The sequence below is a fragment of the Coregonus clupeaformis genome, chromosome 23 (genome assembly GCF_020615455.1).
Source record: "Coregonus clupeaformis isolate EN_2021a chromosome 23, ASM2061545v1, whole genome shotgun sequence".
NCBI lineage: Eukaryota > Metazoa > Chordata > Actinopteri > Salmoniformes > Salmonidae > Coregonus > Coregonus clupeaformis.
The window spans coordinates 24,233,842-24,251,562 of record NC_059214.1 but is presented as its reverse complement, the minus strand read 5'-3'; the positions used below and the strand labels follow the sequence as shown (position 1 = coordinate 24,251,562).

The 17,721-nt window shown below is 46.5% G+C and overlaps 1 protein-coding gene across 2 annotated transcripts in view; it reads left to right on the top strand.

Moving 5' to 3' along the window:
• LOC121536721 (contactin-associated protein-like 5) overlaps positions 1–17,721 on the top strand; it is a 114,839-nt gene that overhangs the window by 65,768 nt on the left and 31,350 nt on the right. For both annotated transcript variants that reach the window (XM_041844178.2, XM_041844177.2), the window contains exons 9-11: positions 6,785–6,928; positions 9,438–9,612; positions 17,260–17,366. In XM_041844178.2, the coding sequence (XP_041700112.2) occupies positions 6,785–6,928; positions 9,438–9,612; positions 17,260–17,366 (426 nt within the window). The remainder of the gene's footprint in view (positions 1–6,784; positions 6,929–9,437; positions 9,613–17,259; positions 17,367–17,721) is intronic.

Here is a 17,721-nt window from a genome sequence, read left to right as displayed (position 1 = left end):
GAATGTTTGTGGTTTTACACACAGATAGTCTGATAGTGATAGTAAAGATTATGAGTAAAGATTATAAGAAGAGAGAATCAATTCAGTTGGACCTGTGCTTATCTCATTTTGAGTTCACAAACCAGACCTGGGTTCAAATACGTGTTCTTGAGTATTTCATATTTTCAAATACACAGCCCAAAACAAGTACTTTTATTTGTGAATTTGAATGGTTATTTGTAAAAACCAAATAGTCGACCAAATTGTATTTGAATGTTTTTTTTAAATATACTTATTTAAAATACTAATGTCAAATACCTGTGTTAAATGCATGGGAGTGTATTTGAGTCAGTGTATTTGAGTATTTTCAAATACTTACCAAGTGTATTTCCAAATTCATTGCAATATTCATCTTCTTGTATACATGATATCATAGGAAAACGTCATTGTGGCACGTTTTTGCAAAAAAATTTAAATGTCACAGTAGCTGATGTTTTTCTCAATACATTGCCATCAATGGTAAAAGGTGAGTGTTACATGGTAGTGATGCGCAGGTTGACTCATAGGCCTTAACCCTAACCCTAGCTTCATGTCCACTCCCAGCTCAACCCTTACTCTATCGTAACTGCAGTGGCGGTCGGTGCCGTTTAAGATCAGGGAGGACAATATTTTTTTTCATGAGCATGGCTTTATTTCTATTTCAGTATATTAGATGACTGTCATTCATATTCCACCCAGCTCAATGTAACATTGGCTACCTCATGATACTTACATTTTCCCTATATCCACCAAGAAGTTGCTATAACCTAGCCTATGAACTAAAGTTTACAACATAGGTGCACAGGTAGAGAGAAAAATGAGAGTAATCAAGGTGATAGACAGTGATACATTCAATACCACCTTGCGCACTCTTGCCTGCATCTAGCTGATCTAGGGTGTAATCATTAGTCCAACAGTTGCAAATGATAGTTTCTATTGGACAGATTCAGGTATGTTTATCCCCGTTTAGTACCTTTTGCTTCTGCTTAAGAAACTTTTTTCAACAGAATCGGCTAGGGCTGACCCCATTTATCGCAACCACTAACCGGTACACACAGCATACATCGTTGTAACCATATTAGCTAATGTCATAGTCAACATAGCTACTAGAGCTAACACATTAGTAAACCCACTACAATCATGCAGTACAGTGTACAGTCAGCAAGCAGTTTAGCAGTTACACCGGCGCGCCCCGGTTGCAATAAATTAATAAAACCATTTGATTGGGTGGACAACATGTCAGTTTATGCTGCAAGAGCTCTGATAGGTTGGAGGACGTCCTCCGGAAGTTGTCATAATTACTGTGTATGTCGATGGAACGGGATGAGAACCATGAGCCTCCTAGGTTTTGTATTGAAGTCAATGTACCCAAGATGGCGTAGCAGTGCGGTCGCTTTTATTCATTGTCCCTGTGTAAATATCCCGTTTCTTGTTTTTTTGTCTATTTTGTATATATTTCTCAATTTTTACTTTTCATTCTTTAACTAAATATACTTTCCTGCAACCCGCCTCACCCAACGTGGAAAGGATTCTATTATTTCTTTATAACTTTCATCAAGAACCGTAAGCTGAAAATAGTGTAGCTGCAACTGAATGGCTACTTACTATTAGTCACCGTTAGCGTCTTCACCACTGTCCGTGGCCTACACTATCCACCAGCCAGCTCTAGCTCTAGCCTGGACAATTCGTCGGCCAGTCTGTACAGCGTGCTATCGACCCAGCGTGCTATCGACCCAGAGCTTATTGGACTTTCTGCCGGAATCACTGGACCCTAGCGCCGGATCATCGCAACCAGCTAGCTAGCTGCAACCTGTTGTTGGCTGATTACCATTGCCCTATAGCAAGCACCAGTTAGCCTTGAGCTAGCCTCAGGCCCATCTCCCGGCTATCTACCTCTCTGTCAACCGGACGGGACCTCCTAGTGTTGACACTGAGCCCCGCCGATCCAACACGACTGGTCTGCCGACAAAATAGTCTGATGTGGTTTCAACAGGCTTCCCGTTGCGACGACCACGAAGATCCATCTGCCAGCCCCGGCCCGCTAGCACACGCAAACTACAACTGTGCTCCCTGCTAGCTGTGCTGAAGCACCAATTTGAACTGCTCTCGGACTCACATATTGCTGTTCACTGGACCTTATGATCACTCAGCTGCACAGCTGATGGCTGCTGGACTGTTCCTTTACACGGTACCCTGTCCTGTTTATTCTGTTTAGCCTTAGCCCAAACGTTATCGCTATTTCCAGTTGTTGTCTTAGCTCTCTCTAATAACACCTGTGACTGCTTTATGCCTCTCTCCCATGTCAATTATGCCTTGCCTATTGCTGTTTGGGTTGGTTCTTATTATACAATTTCACTGTAGAACCCCTAGTCCCTCTCAAACTGCCTCAAATAGTTCCTTTGTTCCACCCCCCATACACGCCGAGACCGGCTCAATCGGTGCCTCCAGTGACGCTATCTCTTTCATTGTTACCCAACGCTTAGGGTTACCTGAACTGTACTCATATCCTTCCATATCCTTTTCTGTACATAATGCCCTGAATCTTTTCTACAACGCCCGGAGAACTGCACCCTTTTTTCTATGTACCCAACGCACTAGAAGACCAGTTCTTAAAGCCTTTAGTCGTATCCTTATTCTAGTCCTCCTCTGTTCCTCTGGTGATGTAGAGGCTAACCCAGGCCCTGCAGCCCCCAGTATCACTCCTACTCCCCAGGAGCTATCATTTGTTGACTTCTGTAACCGTAAAAGTCTTGGTTTTCTGCACGTAAATATCAGAAGCCTCCTTCCTAAGTTTGAGTTATTCACTGCGTTAGCACACTCCGCCAACCCTGATGTTCTAGCAGTGTCTGAATCCTGGCTTAGGAAGGCCACCAAAATTCTGAAATTTCCATCCCCAACTATAACATTTTCCGTCTAGATAGAACTGCCAAAGGGGGTGGAGTTGCAATCTACTGTAGAGATAGCCTGCATAGCTCTATCATACTATCCAGGTCTGTGCCCAAACAGTTTGAGCTTCTACTTCTAAAAATCCACCTTTCCAGAAATAAATCTCTCGCTTTTGCCGCTTGCTACAGACCCCCCTCAGCCCCAGCTGTGCCCTGGACACCATATGTGAATTAATTGCCCCCCATCTATCCTCAGAGTTCGTACTGCTTGGTGACCTAAACTGGGATATGCTTAACACCCCGGCCATCCTACAATCTAAACTAGATGCCCTCAATCTCACACAAATTATCAACGAACCTACCAGGTACAACCCTAAATCCGTAAACATGGGTACCCTCATAGATATCATCCTGACTAACTTACCCTCTAAATACACCTCCGCTGTCTTCAACCAGGATCTCAGCGATCACTGCCTTATTGCCTGCGTCCGTACGGTCCGCGGTCAAACGACCACCCCTCATCACTGTCAAATGCTCCCAAAAACACTTCAGCGAGCAGGCCTTCCTAATTGACCTGGCCCAGGTATCCTGGATGGATATAGATCTCATTCGGTCAGTAGAGGATGCCTGGTTGTTCTTTAAAAGTAATTTCCTCTCAATCTTAAATAAACATGCCCCATTCAAAAATACAGAACTAAGAACAGATATATCCCCTGGTTCTCCTCAGACTTGACTGCCCTTGACCAGCACAAAAACATCCTGTGGCGTACTGCATTAGCATCAAATAGCCCCCGCGATATGCAACTTTTCAGGGAAGTTAGGAACCAATATACACAAGCAGTTAGGAAAGCAAAGGCTAACTTTTTTCAAACAGAAATTTGCTTCCTGTAGCACTAACTCCAAAAAGTTTTGGGACACTGTAAAGTCCATGGAAAATAAGAGCACTTCCTCCCAGCTGCCCACTGCACTGAGGCTAGGAAACACTATCACCACCGATAAATCTACAATAATCGAGAATTTCAACAAGCATTTTGCTACGGCTGGCCATGCTTTCCACCTGGCTACCACAACCCTGGCCACCAGCTCTGCACCCTCCGCTGCAACTTGCCCATGCCCCCCCCCCCGCTTCTCCTTCACACAAATCCAGACAGCTGATGTTCTGAAAGAGCTGCAAAATCTGGACCCCTACAAATCTTCTGGGCTAGACAATCTGTACCCTTTCTTTCTAAAACTAGCCGCCGAAATTGTCGCAACCCCTATTACTAGCCTGTTCAACCTCTCTTTCGTAACGTCTGAGATCCCCAGAGATTGGAAAGCTGCCGCGGTCATCCCCCTCTTCAAAGGGGGTGACACTCTAGATCCAAACTGTTACAGACCCATATCCATCCTGCCCTGCCTTTCAAAAGTTTTTGAAAGCCAAGTCAACAAACAGATCACCGACCATTTCGAATCCCACCGTACCTTCTCCGCTATGCAATCCGGTTTCCGAGCTGGTCATGGGTGCACTTCAGCCACGCTCAAGGTCCTAAACGATATTATAACCGCGATCGATAATAGACAGTACTGTGCAGCCGTTTTCATTGACCTGGCCAAGGCTTTCGACTCTGTCAACCACCGCATTCTTATTGGCAGACTAAATAGCCTTGGTTTCTCAAATGACTGCCTCGCCTGGTTCACCAACTACTTCTCAGATAGAGTTCAATGTGTCAAATCGGAGGGCCTGTTGTCTGGACCTATGGCAGTCTCTATGGGGGTGCCACAGGGTTCAATTCTTGGGCCGACTCTTTTCTCTGTGTATATCAATGACGTCGCTCTTGCTGCTGGTGACTCTCAGATCCACCTCTACGCAGACGACACCATTTTGTATACATCTGGCCCTTCATTGGACACTGTGTTAACAAACCTCCAAACGAGCTTCGATGCCATACAACACTCCTTCAGTAGCCTCCAACTGCTCTTGAACACTAGTAAAACTAAATGCATGCTCTTCAACCGAACGCTGCCTGCACCCGCCCACCCGACTAGAATCACTACTCTCGACGGGTCTGACCTAGAGTATGTGGACAACTACAAATATCTAGGTGTCTGGTTAGACTGTAAACTCTCCTTCCAGACTCACATTAAGAATCTCCAATCCAAAGTTAAATCTAGAATCGTTTTTCTATTTCGCAACAAAGCCTCCTTCACTCATGCTGCCAAACATGCCCTCGTAAAACTGACTATCCTACCGATCCTTGACTTCGGCGATGTCATTTACAAAATAGCCTCCAACACTCTACTCAGCAAATTGGATGTAGTCTATCACAGTGCCATCCGTTTTGTCTCCAAAGCCCCATATAATACCCACCACTGTGACCTGTACGCTCTTGTTGGCTGGTCCTCACTACATATTCGTCGCCAAACCCACTGGCTCCAGGCCATCTATAAATCACTGCTAGGCAAATCCCTGCCTTATCTTAGCTCATTGGTCACCATAGCAACACCCACCCGTAGTCTGCGCTCCAGCAGGTATATCTCACTGGTCATCCCCAAAGCCAACACCTCCTTTGGCCGCAATTCCTTCCAGTTCTCTGCTGCCAATGACTGGAACAAACTGCAAAAATCTCTGAAGCTGGAGACACTTATCTCCCTCACTAACTTTAAGCATCAGTTGTCAGAGCACCTTACCGATCACTGCACCTGTACACAGCCCATCTGAAATTAGCCCGCCCAACTACCTCATCCCTATATTGTCATTTATTTTGCTCATTTCTACCCCAGTATCTCTATTTGCACATCATCTCTTGCACATCTATCATTCCAGTGTTAATACTAATTGTAATTATTTTGCACTATAGCCTATTTATTGCCTTACCTCCATAACTTGCTACATTTGCACACACTGTATATATATGTATTTCTGTTGTATTTTTGACTTTGTTTTGTTTTACCCCATATGTAACTCTGTGTTGTTGTTTTTATCGCACTGCTTTGCTTTATCTTGGCCAGGTCGCAGTTGTAAATGAGAACTTGTTCTCAACTGGTTTACCTGGTTAAATAAAGGTGAAAAAAATAAAAAAATAAAGAGGAGGACGGAAACTAGCTGTGCAGTTGAGGCTACTGTAGACCTTCATTGCCAAACAGTGTTTTAATCAATTATTTGGTGACGTGAGTATATCTAGTATAGTTTTATCTAAAAAGGATATGTTTGACCCGTCTCTGTGTCTGTGTGCTCATTGATCTCACTCACTGCAACATAATCGAGATGTTATCAGGAACAATCCGAGGTCGTCCTCCATCTGTTGCATGTTGGAGGCTTTTGCGAGTCAATGTTTGCACCAGGTGTGCTTTTTTGTTTGTTTCAAACAATTTACTGCCTGAAATCTAGCACATTTAATTGCATTCCATTGTAATTCTCCTAGCCTGCAACCCTGAAAGCAGATGGCAATCACAGAGGGGATTGTAGACAGAGCAGACACACACAGAGCTTGGATGCCCTTCACTGTAAAGGCCTGAGTGTAATTAAATCAAAAACCAAAGATTATACCTCTGAGGTTTACCATTGGTTCCTTCTCAGAATGGAACTACAAACACAACAGATGGGGGTTGTGGGTGATCCATTGTTTATTTGATAATATAAGGGAAATTATATGAAATGTGTGTGTAGTGTGGAGGGAGATCCATAAAGTCAACATCTGCGAGAGCAACAGAGTAAATGCAGAGGTTTGTTGCAGACAAACAGATTGTATATCTAAATATACAACTGTACTGGAAAAATGTTTTCATAAATTGCTTTTGAAACAGTGTAGTTGCTATGGTAAAACAACAGTGATGTGCAGAGATTGATAGTGCATATTAAAGTCTCCAAATCACCCAGAACCTACACCCTGCTGTCTCCACAGGTCACAGAGTGAATGATGGACTGTGGCACTCCGTGAGTCTCAGCTCCCAAAGTCTCCAGGTCACCATGACTCTGGACAACGAGCCGCCCTCAACCGTCGAGCTGGCGGACCACATGGAAGCAGGAAACAGCCTCTACTTTGGAGGTAAGAGGACAGATAATATGACCAATACTTGATTAGGTTTGAAAATATGTTCTGGTATTTACAGTAGAAACTCAATGATTTGATTAAACTGTGGACTGTAATACCTAAGAAGCCTCACTCTTTGGCATCGTCACTCCAGCGCCTTAGTGGCTCTTAATATACATTGGCTTGTAAGCAGAGATTTACTTAATACATCCCTGTACAAACTTTAGCTTCCCAGAACTTGCCATGTACATCTCAAATCTTCTGATAGCTGGCGTTTTACTAAGCTGCTTTTAAAAGGCTTCAACTTTTATAATGGCGTGTCTTGGCAGGTTTAACTCTGCTCTCTTTTTTTGGGCGACTTCTCTCTCTGCCGTAACAGAGGTTTAAAAACGGTACATGATTGTCACGCGAATTTTTTTTAATTTTTATGTACATGTCCTGTTTAGATCATTTTCACTAAATCACAAATGTTGTTATTTCTGCTTGCGTGTCTCCAGTCAGTGTCACACCCTGACTCTGGGGACTCGTATATGTTGAGTCAGGGTGTGTATGTTCTATGTTGTGTATTTCAATGTTGATATTCTATTATGTGTAGATCTATGTTGGCCGGTGTGGTTCCCAATCAGAGGCAGCTGTAGCTCGTTGTCTCTGATTGGGGCCCATACTTAGGCAGCCTATTGGCACTAGTGGGTTGTGGGATCTTGTTCCAGTTAAGGTATGTTGTGTTGTGCTGCCTTGGACTTCACGTTTCGTTTTGTCGGTTGTTTATTCCTTTAAATAAACATGTATGCATATCACGCTGCGCCTTGGTCCGTCCCGTCTGTAAGCGAACGTGACAGTCAGTAAGTCAGTCAGCATACAACCCTCTTAGCAACTTAACATACATTGCCTTTGGAAAGTATTCAGACCCCTTGACTTTTTCCATATTTTGTTACGTTACATCCTAAATTTGATTCAATTGTTTTTTTCCCTCATCAATCTACACAATACCCCATAATGACAAAGCAACAACTAGTTTTTATAAATTTTAGCTAATTAAATTTGTTCAAACCCGGAAATATCACATTTACATAAGTATTCAGACCCTTTACTCAGTACTTTGTTGACGCACCTTTGGCAGCGATTACAGCATCCAGTCTTCTTGGGTATGACACTACAAGCTTGGCACACCTGTATTTGGGGAGTTTCTCCCATTCTTCTCTGCAGTTTCTCTCAAGATCTGTCAGGTTGGATGGGGAGCGTTGCTGCCCAGCTATTTTCAGTTCTCTCCAGAGATGTTAAATCGGGTTCAAGTCCAAGCTCTGGCTGGACCACTCAAGGACATTCAGAGACTTGTCCTGAAGCCACTCCTGCATTATCTTGGCTATGTGTTTAGGGTCGTTGTCCTGTTGGAAGGTGAACCTTCACCCCAGTCCTGAGTGCTCTCGAGCAAGTTTCCATCAAGGATCTTTTTGTACTTTGCTCCATTTATCTTTGCCTCGATCCTGACTAGTCTCCAAGTCACTGCTGCCACCAACATGCTTCAGCGTAGGGATGGTGCCTGGTTTCCTTCAGACGTGACGCTTGGCATTCAGGCCAAAGAGTTTAATCTTGATTTCATCAGACCAGACTCTTGTTTCTCATGGTCTGAGAGTATTTAGGTGCCTTTTGGCAAACTCCAAGCGGGCTGTCATGTGCCTTTTACTAAGGGGTGGCTTCCATCTGGCCACTCTACCATAAAGTCCTAATTGGTGGAGTGCTGCAGAGATGCTTGTCCTTCTGGAAGGTTCTCCCATCTCCACAGAGGAACTCTGGTGCTCTGTTAGAGTGACCATCGGGTTCTTGGTCACCTCCCTGACCAAGGCCCTTCTCCCCCGATTGCTCAGTTTGGCCGGGCGGCCAGCTCTAGGAAGAGTCTTGGTGGTTCCAAACTTCTTCCATTTAAGAACGATGGAGGCCACTGTGTTCTTGGGGACCTTCAATGCTGCAGAACTGTTTTGGTACCCTTCCCCAGATCTGTGCCTCGACACAATCCTGTCGCAGAGCTCTATGGACAATTCCTTCAACCTCATGGTTTCTGCTCTGACATGCACTAACAACTGTGGGACCTTATATAGACAGGTGTGTGCCTTTCCAAATAATGTCCAATCAATTGAATTTACCACAGATAGACTCCAATCAATTTGTAGAATCATCTCAAGGATGATCAATAGAAACAGGATGTACCTGAGCTCAATTTCGAGTCTCATAGCAAAGGGTCTGAATACTTATGTAAATAAGGTATTTCTGTTTTTCTACAGAAATCTAAAAATGTGTTTTCACTTTGCCATTATGGGGTATTGTGTGTACATTTCTGATGATTTTTTATTTATTCAATCCATTTTAGAATAAGGCTGTAACGTAACAAAATGTGGAAAAGTCAAGGGGTCTGAATAATTTCTTAAGGAACTGTATGTGTAAGCCTGTTTTGTTGCATTATTACTGTAGAAGCTTGTTTGGCAGATGTTGTGTTACATAAACATCCTTCTGCTGTGTGTTCCATTAGGCTGTCCCTCCTCATCCCCAGCTGACCCAGGCTGTGAGAACCCCACATTGGCATTCCAGGGTTGCATGCGTCTCATTTCCATCAACAGTCAGCCCATGGACCTGAACCAGGTGCACCAAGGACGGCTGGGAAACTACAAGGAGCTACAGTTTGACACATGTGGCATCCATGACAGGTATCACAATTGCTGTATACAATATTAGATTTTCGAAATTATGTGCCAAGGTGGCAACCTTCAACTTAAAGCATATGCATGGGACTTTTGTTTTTTGCTTATGCAACTAACACAACTTAACACTTGATTATTGTCAGACCTTGTTTGATATATTATGTTCCAGCAAAATGTTTGGATTGTGCAAGCACATAATTTCTGTCTCCTCATTTGATGTTATGGCACTGGTATAAAACATTGTAGTTTATTTTGGACCTGAAGCTTGTGAAATCCTTTTCTCACAGCTGAAGTGTGAGCAAATGAACATTAAGTTCTAAGGCAGGGGACCTTTGAAGTCAGTAGCCTTTACAGGGTCTACAGTAATTAGTGAGGAGGGTTGAGTAATTATAGAAACATGTCAGGTTCCTATGTTGCCCAATGGAAAAAGCAGCTGATTGGGATCTGCTTTCGACTGTGTCTCTAATTAACTGTGACTGGAGTCGGAGTGCAGATTGACTGATTGCCAGACTGAAATGTTACTGTACAATTTTTACTGGGTTGCCATGAAACCAAGGAGCCAGTTAACCTAAGAGACAAGATCCCCCGAGAAGTGATGATGAGGAGAGGAGCTTGTTTTTCTTTAGTGTTTCCGAAAGTGTCGGGAGCAAAATGTCTCATGTTATAACACCTCACCAAACATATTTTAATTGGGAACCCAGCATGAGAAACAGTAACCAAAAATAATGATGTGGCAAAGCTCAAAAGAAGCAACTTGTTTCTTAGTGTTAAAATCTTGAACATTGTTTTTCTATTTTTATGTATAGAGTAAGCGCCCAATACATTAGTCATAGCACAATATGAATAATCTGATGTCTACATGCAGAACTATACTGTAAATATATAGTCACTATTTCAGGATCTGCAACATGGAGTGTTTTTGGAGAACTGGTGATTTAAATAGCGCCCATTTCTGAATGACTTTGTATTTCGTTCCTGTGTTGAGGATTAAGCACTGTGTTTATGCTTGTGGGGTTCAAATAATCAACACAATCAAAAACAGGCTTTAATCTTCAACCTTTTCAATATAATGACAACCTACTTATGATTGCACAACCTCAACAGTAACGGAGAAATCACTGCAATCAAACAAGATTACTACATACCCTGGATGTGGTGAATGATGGACGGAGTCAGGCGCAGGAGTAAAATAACCGGATGCAGATGTATTCCTTCCAGACATACAATGTGCCTACAACAGCAATCGAAACAGGTACAGGGGAAACAATCCTCCCTGACCAAACACAGTCTCAGAAAATACAATAAAAGTAATGACACAGGGCAAAATCAACCCTGGCAAAATAAATGAGAAAGTATCTCAACCGAGCTACTCTCCTCCCACATAGAACAATCACTCACAAAGACAAGGGGGCAGAGGGAACACTAATACACCGACTAATTAGGGGATGAGCACCAGGTGTGTGTGATTGACAAGACAAGACAAGTGGAGTGATGAGAATGGGAGCGGCAGTAGCTAGTAAGACGAATGCCTAAACCTGCCCGAAAAAGGAGGGGAGGCAGCCTCGGCGGAAGTCATGACAGTACCCCCCCCCTCGGGGACGGCCAGGAGGACGCGGAGCAGGGTGAGCCGGATGGCGACAGTGGAAATCTCGCAACAGGGAGGGATCGAGGATGTCCCTCTCCGGGACCCAGCACCGTTCCTCCGGACCGTATCCCTCCCACTCCACGAGGTACTGAAGGCCCCCGACCCAACACCTTGAATCCAGGATGGAACGGACCGAGTACGCCGGGGCCCCCTCGATGTCCAGAGGAGGTGGAGGGACTTCCCGCACCTCAGACTCCTGGAGCGGACCAACCACCACCGGCCTAAGGAGAGACACATGAAACGAGGGGTTAATACGGTAATCAGGGGGAACTAATAACCTGTATGTGACCTCGTTTATCCTCCTCAGGACTTTAAACGGCCCCACAAACCACGAGCTCAGCTTCCGGCAGGGCAGGCGGATGGGCAGATTCAAGGTCGAGAGCCAGACCCGATCCCCCGGTACGAAGACCGGGGCCTTGCTGCGGTAGTGGTCAGCGTTGGCCTTCTGACAACACACAGTGCGCTGGAGGTGAACATGGGCAGCGTCCTAAGTCTCCTCCGCATGCCGAAACCAGTCATCCACCGCAGGAGCCTCAGTCTGGCTCTGGTGCCACGGTGCCAGAACCGGTTGGTAACCTAAAACACATTGGAAGGGCGTTAGGTTAGTGGAGGAGTGGCGGAGAGATTTCTGGGCATATTCTGCCCATGGCAAAAACACCAACCACTCCCCCGGCCGGTCCTGGCAGTAGGTCCGCAGGAACCTACCCACATCTTGATTAACCCTTTCCACATGCCCATTACTCTCGGGGTGGAATCCAGAGGTCAGGCTGACCAAGACCCCCAGACGTTCCATGAATGCCTTCCAGACCCTAGACGTGAACTGGGGACCTCGGTCGGACACTATATCCTCTGGTACCCCGTAGTGCCGGAAGACGTGAGTAAACAGGGCCTCCGCGGTTTGTAGGGCCGTGGGGAGACCGGGCAGAGGAAGGAGGCGGCAGGACTTCGAAAAGCGGTCCACAACGACCAGGATGGTGGTGTTACCTTGGGAGAGGGGAAGATCAGTAAGAAAATCAATACTTAGATGAGACCATGGTCATTGTGGAACTGGTAATGGTAGCAACTTACCCGCTGGGAGGTGCCTAGGTGCCTTACTCTGGGCGCACACCGAGCAGGAGGAGATGTACACCCACACAGTATTTATCGGTCAGGCAGCGCACTGTACAACCGATACCTGGGTGACCAGAGGAGGGTGACGTGTGTGCCCAGTAGATCAAACGATCACAGATAAGAGCAGGCACGTACCGCAGCCCAGCTGGACACTGAGGTGGAGATGGATCTGTGCGTAATGCTCGCGTCCATCGCCCATACTACCGGCCCCACAATGCAGTAGGCCGGGAGTATGGCGTGTTGTCTCTGGGCCTCTCCTCTATGTCATACAGCCGGGACAGTGCGTCTGCCTTCACGTTCTTCGTACCCGGAATGTATGATAGTGTGAAATCAAACCGGGTGAAGAGGGCCCACCTGGCCTGGCAAGGATTCAGCCTCCTCGATGCCCGGATGTACTCCAGGTTACGGTGGTCTGTCCAGACGAGAAAAGGGTGTTTCGCCCCTTCGAGCCAATTCCTCCACACTGTCAAAGCTCGGACAACAGCCAGCAGCTCCCGATCACCAACACCGTAGTTCTGCTCCGCCGAGCTGAGCTTCTTAGAAAAGAAGGCACAGGGGCGGAGCTTGGGGGGCATGCCCGAGCGTTGAGACAGGACAGCGCCTATCCCTACCTCGGACACATCCACCTCCACTACGAACGGTAGTGATGGATCGGGGTGGGCTAGTACCGGGGCTGAGGTGAACAGACCCCGCAGTCTACTGAAGGCCAGGTCAGCCTCAGCAGACCAGCAGATCCGGGATGGCCCACCCTTCAACAAGGAGGTAATGGGAGCTGCGACCTTGCCAAAGCCCCGGATAAACCTCCGATAGTAGTTGGCAAAGCCAAGGAAGCGCTGCACCTCCTTAACCGTGGTTGTAGTCGGCCAATTACGCACGGCTGAAATGCAATCTCCCTCCATCTCCACACCTGAGGTAGTAATGTGGAATCCGAGGAAGGAGACTGACAGCTGGAAAACCTCACACTTTTCTGCCTTGGCATAAAGGTAATTCTCCAGCAGTCGGACCAGTACCTTGCTAACCAGGGACACATGCTTGGCGCGCGTAGCGGAATACACCAGGATGTCATCAATGTAGACCACCACACCGCGACCAAGCATGTCCCGAAACACCTCGTTCACAAAGGACTGGAAGACGGATGGAGCATTCATCAAACCGTAGGGCATCACCAGGTATTCATAATGTCCTGAGGTTGTGCTGAATGCTGTTTTCCACTCATCCCCTTCCCGAATACGCACCAGGTTGTAGGCACTCCTGAGATCTAATTTGGTGAAGAAGTGGGCTCCATGCATTGACTCAATCACTGAAGGAATGAGGGGAAGAGGATAACTAAATCGTATCGTCACCTTGTTCAGTGGTCGATAATCAATGCACGGGCGTAAACCCCCATCTTTCTTCTTCACAAAGAAGAAACTCAAGGAAGCAGGTGAAGTGGAGGGACATATATACCCCTGGCCCAGGGACTCAGTGATGTATGTCTCCATAGCCTCCGTTTCAGCCTGCAACAGGGGATACACATGACTCCTGGGAGGTACAGCGTCTACCTGAAGGTTTATCGCACAATCCCCCTCCCGATGAGGTGGTAATTTAGTCACCTGCGTCTTGGAAAACGCGAGCGCCAGATCATGTTATTCGGGGGGAATGTGCACGGTGGGGGTACCGTCTGGACTTTCCACTGTGGTTCAACCAACGGAAACACCTAGACACCTACCCGGACACTCTCGCGACCACCCCGTAAGAACCCTCTGCGGCCATGAGAAATTGGGGTTGTGAAGGGCTAACCACGGGATACCTAATAATTCCTCAGGGTAAGCAGGAGATTCAATAATCAAAAAGGTGATCTGCTCAAAATGAGTCTCCTGGGTGATCATGGTGACTTTTACAGTAACCTCCTTAACTAACCCGGACCCTAATGGTCGACTATCAAGGGCTCTGATGGGTCGTGGAATGGATAGGGGAACCAATGAAATGCCTTGATGGCGTGCAAATGCCCTGTCCATAAAGTTCCCAGCTGCGCCTGAATCGACTAGTGCCTTACACTGGGGAACTACCATGTGATCGGGAAAGGAGATAGATAGGGTGTGGGTGTTCAATACCTGGGGTGATGCGTGAGTGCCCTGCCTACCGCCTCCAGACCCAAAAGTACGTTGACTGCGACGTGAGGTGTATTGTCCCTTCGTGCCACCAGAGTGGCACTGTCACTGTCCTCCTCCGCTCTCTCGAACGGCGGCTCCACCCAACTCCATCACCGAGCAGATGGACATCCTCTGGCTGCCAGCAGATTGTCCAGCCGGATGGCCATGTCCACCAGTTGGGAGAACGATAGCATGGCATCCTGGCAGGCTAGCTCCCGTCGGACGTCCTCCCGTAGGTGGCACCGGAAATGGTTGATCAGGGCACGTTCGTTCCACCCGGACCCCGCTGCCAGCGTCCGGAACTCCAGCGCGTAGTCCTGTGCGGTCCTCTTCCCCTGCCTCAGCTGGACCAGCCGCTCGCCCGCCTCTCGACCCTCGGGCGGGTGATCGAAAACCGCCCGAAAGAGGCCAGCGAACTCCCTGTAGTCCTCCAACGCGGCTCTTCCTTCATTCCACACCGCGCTGGCCCACTCCAGGGCTCTCCCACAGAGGCAGGAAACGAGGACGGATACCTTCTCCCGCTCCAATGGCGCCGGCCTGATGCTGGAGAAATGCATCTCCAGTTGGAGAAGGAATCCTTTACAGCGCACTGCCGTCCCATCAAACGCCGGTGGCCGGGATATCTAGATCCCTCCGGGTGCTGGGGTGTAGGTGTCTGGATCCGGTTGGCCAGCTGGTCTCGACAGATCGGGTCCTCTCCTCTCCAGGCGTTGGACGACCTGAAGAACCCGATCCATCGCTTTCACCAAGCTGGCCAGCATCATGGAATGCTCCTGGACCCTTGCAACGACTCCAGGCATGCGGTCGTCTCCTGCTGACTCCATATCAGCGGGTGAGTGATTCTGTGGTGAATGATGGACGGAGTCAGGCACAGGAGTAAAATAACCGGATGCAGATTTATTCCTTCCAGACATACAATGCGCCTACAACGGCAATGAAAACAGGTATAGGGGAAACAATCCTCCCTGACCAAACACAGTCTCAGAAAATACAATAAATGTAATGACACAGGGGAATATCAACCCTGGCAAAATAAATGAGAGAGTATCTCAACCGAGATACTCTCCTCCCACATAGAACAATCACTCACAAAGACAAGGGGGAAGAGGGAACACTTATACACAGACTAATTAGGGGATGAGCACCAGGTGTGTGTGATTGACAAGACAAGACAAGTGGAGTGATGAGAATGGGAGCGGCAGTAGCTAGTAAGCCGGTGACGACGAACGCCGAAACCTGCCCGAACAAGGAGGGGAGGCAGCCTCGGCGGAAGTCGTGACACTTGAGTTATGCTTTCTATCGTCTTACCTTTTTAGAACGTTTCAAAACAATGTTGATTTATCCTTCCTGCTGCTCAACACTTCCTGTTTATTAATAGTATAACATAGCATAGCTAGGCCTCCCTCTGTCTCTCTCCATCACTAATTCTCCAGGTTTAAAACATTCATGAGCAGCTGTCATCTTCCAGGACCCTGCCAGGCTCAGGGTGGCAGTCCCCTAACAGCCAGCGCAGGTTGACTGGCAGACCGCGGCCTCTGCATGCCACCATGGAGGTGGAGGCCATGGGTTCCTAGAAATGTTCAATAGAACCATTAGGGGACATGCACAACCCAACTTAGCACTTTGGCTTGTGACATACTTACTTATAGAAAAACAATTAATTAATTTGTCAGTGAGGGAACTAATTAAATAACACAAAAAAACTCTTAAGAGATTATAATACCTTTTGTTGAAGAGCTTTCCTCGCCATTCACTCCTACCACTAAAACTTCATTGTCCGGTTTATTGCGGAGGAACAGTTCTGCAAGTTGAGCAGCATAATTTTATGGTCCACGAAAGCCTTTTCTGTGTGCATGAATAAAAATAGCACAGCAATAATTAAACCATCACCTGAACATTATCTGGAAAACAGTTGACTCCCTTTGTAGTGCTAAATAGGTAAATGGGAATTGTAATGGCTGTGTTGTATGTACAACCCCCACTAAACCAGAGCTCCCGTGGGACAGGATTCACAATTTAAGCAGAATTAAATAATATATGCAAGCTTAAAAGGCTGGTAATCTTAGAAGGTACAGAGGCATTTTTAATCAGAGTGTCTTTCCATAGCCAGTTTCACTGGTACTTTTTCTGCATATTGTTAACATTTACAGAGACCTCAGATGATTTGCAAAAATGTCATTGTAGAGAGGGAGAGGGGTGAGGAGAGGAGAGGGGGGTTGAGTTGCTTACACCTACCATAGCCATGCATGTTTATGCAGTAACTTTGTTTACAAACAACTGCCGGCACAAACACCTGCCTTTCTTGGAAATCAGTTTGCCTGGTTCAATTGAATTTGAGCCCCACAATAAAACACAATGTGTACAGAGGTCAGCCCAGTCATGTCCCGTACAGCCGAAGAGCAGGCAGGTACTCACCCAAAAATGAACATAACAAAATTGTTATGAAAATCTAAACTCAATATTCTGTTTGCTAAAATCTATTGTCACTAGAGAGTTTTGTATGCAGATGTTCATCATGGATAATAACAATTTTAAGTCTTACAGCCATTTTGTTGTTAAGAAGTTGTCACAGATATCAAAACACCAGCCATCATCAGTCAAGCATATTTTGTAGTGTTGTCAAGTTCATTATCTCCAGCTAGTTCAGTTCAGTCAGAGAGTGGGAACAACCATATTGTTTTAGCATTGCTGTCTCAATGACTTTGCCTCTCTTGTACCAGGTCACTTGGATTCCTTCCCACTGTCTGATCTTTCCTGTCTCTCCAGATGTCTGCCCAACTTCTGTGAACATGGAGGGCAGTGTTCCCAGTCCTGGAACACCTTCTACTGTGACTGCTCTGGAACAGGATACACTGGAGCCACCTGCCACAACTGTGAGTACCTGCCTGCTCTCCGGCTGTTCTGGACATGACTGGGCTGACCTCTGTACCCCATTGTGTTTCATTGTGTAAATACATTACCTGATCAAATGTATGTGGACACCTGCTTGTCGAACATCTCATTCCAAAATCATGGGCATTAATATGGAGTTGGTCCCCCTTTGCTGCTATAACAGCCTCCACTATTCTGGGAAGGCTTTCCATTAGATGTTGGAACATTGCTGCGGGGACTTGCTTCCATTCAGCCACAAGAGTGAGGTCGGGCACTGATGTTGGGCGATTAGGCCTGGCTCGCAGTCGGTGTTCCAATTCATTCCAAAGGTGTTCGATGGGGTTGAGGTCAGGGCTC